The sequence below is a fragment of the Mesitornis unicolor genome, unplaced genomic scaffold (genome assembly GCF_000695765.1).
Source record: "Mesitornis unicolor isolate BGI_N332 unplaced genomic scaffold, ASM69576v1 scaffold1390, whole genome shotgun sequence".
NCBI classification, from domain to species: Eukaryota; Metazoa; Chordata; class Aves; order Mesitornithiformes; family Mesitornithidae; genus Mesitornis; species Mesitornis unicolor.
This window is the reverse complement of record NW_010157347.1, coordinates 1-6,135: the sequence shown is the minus strand read 5'-3', so window position 1 is coordinate 6,135 and position 6,135 is coordinate 1. Positions and strand designations below refer to the sequence as shown.

At 41.4% G+C, this 6,135-nt stretch overlaps 1 protein-coding gene across 1 annotated transcript in view; it reads left to right on the top strand.

The window, feature by feature from the left end:
- Window positions 1–5,012, top strand: part of WDFY4 (WDFY family member 4) — a gene marked incomplete at its 3' end in the record, with an annotated part of 48,697 nt that extends 43,685 nt beyond the window's left edge. Inside the window, exons 26-32 of the mRNA XM_010179510.1 lie at window positions 576–667; window positions 1,542–1,641; window positions 2,416–2,621; window positions 3,216–3,385; window positions 3,944–4,069; window positions 4,541–4,702; window positions 4,815–5,012. Coding sequence (XP_010177812.1) covers window positions 576–667; window positions 1,542–1,641; window positions 2,416–2,621; window positions 3,216–3,385; window positions 3,944–4,069; window positions 4,541–4,702; window positions 4,815–5,012 — 1,054 coding nt within the window. The remainder of the gene's footprint in view (window positions 1–575; window positions 668–1,541; window positions 1,642–2,415; window positions 2,622–3,215; window positions 3,386–3,943; window positions 4,070–4,540; window positions 4,703–4,814) is intronic.
- Window positions 5,013–6,135: the final 1,123 nt, after the last annotated feature.

Below are 6,135 nucleotides of genomic sequence, written 5' to 3'. Positions count from 1 at the left end.
CTGCTGAACAGGTGGTGTTCTGTCCCTTAAGAAATGCTCTGTTTGTGGGGAGGAGAGGTTGTGTAATCTCCGTAAATGTGTATGTCACATCAATCTAGCTATTCTTAGAACCAGGTAATGTGTTAAAACAAACTACAGGTGAAAAGAGATTGTCAGTCCACTTCCCTGAGTACCTGGTGAGGTTTCTCTGCTCTCCTCTATGTGCTTGGAAACCAAGTGGTGATAACAGTGCTATCTGAATGCCACAAGGAGCTCAGAATCTTTTGTATGAACAGAGGGCTTAACTCAGTATTGCTTTCCACATGGAGAAAGACCTTGAAAATAAAGAGATAGAGGAAAATGTTTCCACAGTAGAACAGCAATTACTTGCATTTATAGATAGATGTCCTTCTAATTTGCTTCCTGGTTTATGGACTTTAGTATTCCTATTTCAACCCCAATTACTACAGCCATTATAATTTCCAATGGCTAACAGTCATTGTTAATGAGTATTGAGATTTGCAGGTAATCTCAAAGTAATTAAATTAATGTCTGTCTTTCTGTTGACCAAAACTTGTTCCCTCTTTCTCTGCAAGGATTGGATTGTTCCTTGTTTACACTTTGAAACCTTCTTCTGTGGATGAAAATCAGATTTGCCTGGACGGTGTGGCTGAGATGCCCAATGAAGGTGAGGAGTTACCTTTGGTGTATGCGTTCTGATGAACAGCTGAAGTATTTCTGCCTCCAGTGTCAGAAGAAACATCATTCAAATGACTTCATCTGGAAGGGGAAAGGTTACATTGAGATGACCTGAAATTGTGGGGAAAAACTTACATTGCTACAAAGGCCTGATGTGAAGAGTAGCGAAGTGACAGTTGCTGTGTATATATCCAAGAAGGCCTGACCTAGAAGAAAATCCTCTTCCTGGGGACAGGAGTTCCCCTTTTGTCCTATCTCTGCTCAAAAGCCATCATACTTTGGCTGCATTGTCCACAGCCTACACAAGGCTGGATTTCACAGATATACACAGAGATGTACTGGGTTGTTACGAGGAATAAAATTTCACTTGTCATCCTGGCATTTATGTGAACATTTTGCTACACTTAAGAGTTGTAGCAAATAATAACAAGGAGCTCTGCACCTTTTAAAGTATCTATGAATTTATGCCAACTTTGTGTGTGGGAATTTCCAGTCAGCTGGCTCTTTGATATTAAGGAGACACACTGATAACTGCAGGCATCACAACTAGGCAATACAAGTCAGAGTGCCTGTTTCTCTAGTTAACTGGAGATTGCTTCCTGTGGTTTATTATTCAACATGTAGTCTGGATGAGTTTTAAGTAGCTCCTAAAGAGAGGACGTTGACACTATAAGCACTGGTCATTTCTGATGTTAGTAGAAATTCTTATGTCTAAAATCTGATGTCTACGTCTTTTTTACCCTGCAAAAGATTGATGCAGTACTTCCATTGGGCTAATCTGGTGCAAACAATGTTGTCCATCAAAGCAATGAAACATGTGTTTTGTCTCTTCATTACTCTTCATTACTTTCTGATATTTGTAGCCTTAAGCCAAACATCTGGAAAGACAATCTGGATTAGAAACCAGTTACTGAAGATGCTGTTAGATGTAATACGCTCAGACAAACTTCATCTGTCCTCTGAGTAAGTAGAAACAATTTAGGAAGGCATGGGTAAGCGTCTCTAGATTTCCTCTTTACTGGTGTTTGACAAGGACTAAACACACCAATGATATTTAAGTCTCAACAACTAGTAAGTAAGAGCAGGCTAGAATCAGAGTTATTTTTTGTCAGTGATTTATCTGGCATTCACACAGATGTAGGATCAGATCATACATCTGATCTCCGTTTGAAAAATTCTAATGTTGTCAGAAAATGTCCCAAAGGAGGAACTTGGATGTTGCTGTTTCTCCCGCATAACAAGGGTTGAAGAAATCCGAGCTGTCTTTGAAAATCAATTCCATCTAATGTGGTATTACTTGCACCCCTGCTATCATAACCATGAACATGCAGTTACTGTAGTTCTACCTTGTATAACTGAAAGGCAGAATTCACAGTGTTGGGTGCTGTAACTGTGCATTTTCACTTGTTAACATATATTAGACTCTTTGAAATTTCTAATCTGTGATGAAGTTTGCCTCAATTATTGATACACAATCTCAGAAGGAGCTTCAAGTTAACAAGCTTTTTTGTCTGGCAGTAACATAAGGTTGGATTTAGTGGGAATTAAGTGGCTTGAACTGCGTGGATGAGTCTGTTGTTAAGTCTTTGCAATTCTGTGTTGTAGTAAACCTTTAATCAGATCTTTTATAGAGAAACTTGAGCTTCTAAATCACTTAGAGATAATTTTAAATAAAATCTCCTTTTTGTTTTTTACCATGTCTCCTTTCATGTGCTTTAATTTCCCTGTTTGTTCTAGGGAACAAGAAGAGACATTTTTAGCACTGGGGCCAGACTGGTTTCTGCTTTTCACACAGAGCTACCTGCACTCTACCACGGTTGTGCTAGGAATCAAGCTTATTCTGTGCTTCCTCCACAATCGTTCACTGCTGAACAAGTTCAAGGAGGGGATGGTGGCTGGGCGCTGGCTGGAAAACAGCTCTGCAGGGTTGAATATTCTAATGGGTATGTGTTGGCTTAATGCTCCCAAAACAGTCCCTAGATCCAGCTCAGTGATAGGAGATCACTGAAGTAGGTGATAGTAGAATTCCCACTGATCACTGAGACCAAGAATTTATATTACTTTCTATGGCAAGCTTGTGCTAGTACTTCAGCTTTTCTGTGCTAAAGAGTGGAAAGCATCGCTTCTCCCTTGCATGAGAATTGACATTTCTCATTAGCAGTTGCAGAGAGACAGGCTTCTTTGTGTTGCATAAAATCAGGCTAGTTAATATGTCTGTGAGGTGTTCAGATATCAGCCTGAGCCCTGAAACCTTCTATTTCTTTAAAATCTGTTCACCTTGCTTTTTGATAACTAGACCTGTGGTTCTGAGAAAGGGAAGAGAAAAGAAAAAGAGTACAGGAAGAATCTCTTGCAACAGAAGTGATAGTGGGAAAAATTGTTTTCTGTTAGTCTGAGGAAGGTTTGTGAACTGTTAATATTGCAGAGTACTGAGTGGCCTGGGACACTGACAAATAAGTATAAAGTTGGGTCAGTAATCCTTCCTCTGATATGGCATTCGTTTTTAGACACATTCCTCTGAATGTTTTCCTTTTCAGATAATTTAAAAACTCGTCCTCCGGTACCTGACAATGGCTCCTTCTTGATTTTTGGGTTTTCTGTGTTGCAAAGATGTCTGACTGATCATGTCCATATCCCTGAGGTCTACTTGCTTATGGCAGGACTCTTCCTGGCAGCTCCACAGTCTGAACCACCTGAAACAGCCAAGGTATGAAAAAAATAATGGACATGCATGAAGCTGCTATTGCTTTACTATGTTGACATTTTATGGCCTTTTCTGTAAGAGGATTGTCAGGCAAGTTAACCCTACTTGGTTTTTGTGGTAGTTAAAATTAGTCATTCATTCTTTAAAAATGTGTTAACTTTGATTTAAGGAAATTTGTGTTCGGAACACACTTGTTCATGCAAGTGTTAAATGTCATTTAACTACTACACTTTAGAAGGTAATTCAGATTAGCTTCCCTGTCTGTCCTTACATTGTCAAAACTCATTAAAATATCGGAATTAGTGGATTTGGGTACTTTTCCTCCAGTGTCCTGAGAAGCCATAAGGCATTTTTGCCCTGGCAGTGCCAAAGGTACCTTTCTGAAGAGGTCAATCCATTAGTGCCTTCCTGGGAAAACACATTTAATAGGAGAGAGAGAGAACCTGCTCGAGGTGAAGACATTTTGGGTTTTTTCCTCGTGTGGAGAGAGCAGGCATTGTTCTTGATGCATCATAAATAATTCCTGTCTCTTCTTGTGAAATTTATCTCTTCCTGTTGTAGAAAGATCTTGAGTCTATGTTGCAGTGGATCTTGCAGCACCACCTGACGGAAAATGTCCTCAAAACGGGGTTGTGTGCAGAGGCAGCCGCTTTACTGCTGGAAATGGTTAGAGTCACTGTGGACAAGGTAAGCGTTTTGCTGCAAGGACAGTGCAGTGTGAATGGCAGAATGAGCTGCCTGAGAGTGTCAGAAGTCAGTGGCGGTTTTTGGCTTTAACCCCTAACCTTCCTCTGCCCTCAGAGGACAATATTGAGCACAACAGTGAGCAGGGACTTCAAAGCATCAGCACAGTTATTGGCCTGGTTATGTGACATAGCAGATGATGTGATGGTCTCATGTTTAAGAACTAAACACAGGGATGTATCTTACAGCACTACCTGTTTTGTTCGTTCTTGATTGTGAGGATATGCCGCCTTTCTGATTGGGTGTATTTTTCAGTCTACAAGCTGGGAGTTGGCTGATTACGCCTTGCCTGACTTCTCTGTGGCCATGTCATGTTTGTTTAGTTGCTTAGGAATACCTAGAGAGCAGCAAAGATGAGCTTATATGCATTAGAGGAATGCTCTTTTGACTCGATGCACATTTGTCTGTGTCCAGCCTGTTGCAGATGCAGAAGCCTCCTGGGAGATTGCCTATCCAGGGAACATTATCCAGTTTCTGTGCTTGATCTATCACAGCTATACTCAGGACCCCGTGTGGCACTGTCCTGACTTCTTGAAAACTTTGGCTATGGTTGCTTTCCATTCTGGACCACTCAAGGTACGTGCATCTGAGCCAGCACAAGCCCTTCAGATCAGAGATGGGTTTCTAGGAAGAAAAATCAATTTAAAGGATATAATGCGTTAAAACGCATTGCTGTCTGCTTCCACAGGGAGGCTCTGAAGGCCTTTTGTCTCCTGATGGTCCAGCCATTGCTGAAGGGAAAGGCTGTGTTGATCCTTCCTCTCTCCCGCTCCTACCACATCCTGCCAAGAAACAAGTGTGGGATTTTGTGCGAGTTCTCCTGATGGACAGTCTTCTTAACATCCCAGCAAGCAAACAAGGGCATCCACTTGAGCTGCTTCTTGAGGTCTGTCTTGTAGTCACAATGCTTCGCTGCTCTACCTTGCACTGGAGGTGGAAGGACAGGGGTCATCCTGCTAGTGGCTAGTGAAAAAGGTGCTAACAGTGACAAAGAGGTGTATTCAGTCAGCCTTTTCAACAGTCTAAGGCTGGGATCACAGCTCTTAGAGAGCATGCACTAGTTGCTGGCAGATCTAGTCAGTCTTCTTAATGGAATGGAATTCCTACCTTTACAGCAAGAAAGAAAGGCCTTTTCTGCTTGCTCTGCATTCACTGAACTAAGAAAATGCTGCCCTGAAATAAGGCATAATTTTTTTTTTCCTTTTCCTTAGTGATACCTGCTTTTCATTACAGCAGCCCTTGAATTTGTTGAGAACAGAAGATTTCACATGCAGCATTCCTGTGTACTGATTTTTGAGACAAAAACTTCTTTTTAGTGCCCAAATAAACCAAAAGCAACTGTCTCCACTTTTAAGACAGATCAATACAAGCTGTAACAGCTTAGTCTAGATTCTGGGTTTCAACCACTCAAAGCACTGGAAAGAGTCAGAGTAGTCTGAAGAAAGGGAAAATGGAAACTTAGGCTTCAGCATCTAATTGTCAACAGTCTAAGTGTCCCAGATGTAAGTTCTGATGCAGACTTAGCTTAGTAATGCAAATAGTAATAAGCATAAGCTTGACTGCAACCGTCATCAGTTAAATTGTCTTGTAGAGCAGCAGTTCACTAAAAGCTTCTATAATAACATCCCAAGGCTGGGTACAGTTTTAAATAGAAGATGGCTACTCTGACTATCTAAATCCCAAATCTACTAAATGGAGCTGAAGTTCCCTGAGGGCAAAATCTCTTGGAAACCACCTGTGAACCTAGGTTCTGGCCCTGTGCAAAAACTTGTGTTCAGTGTGCAGAGGGCAACTGTGCTGGCTATCAGCTAAAGGCTGCAGACCCATGTAAGCTTTCCTGTTTTCCTAGGTAGTGTGAGGTTCTGACATCCATGTGCTACCCAGTAACTACACAGGCAGTCTTGCTGAACTCTGCATGAGAGATGTCATGTTGCCTTTGCACAGACGAGTACACCATATCTCTGCACTTATGTGTTACTGTGGTGTCGTGGTTTAGGCCCAGTGCATAA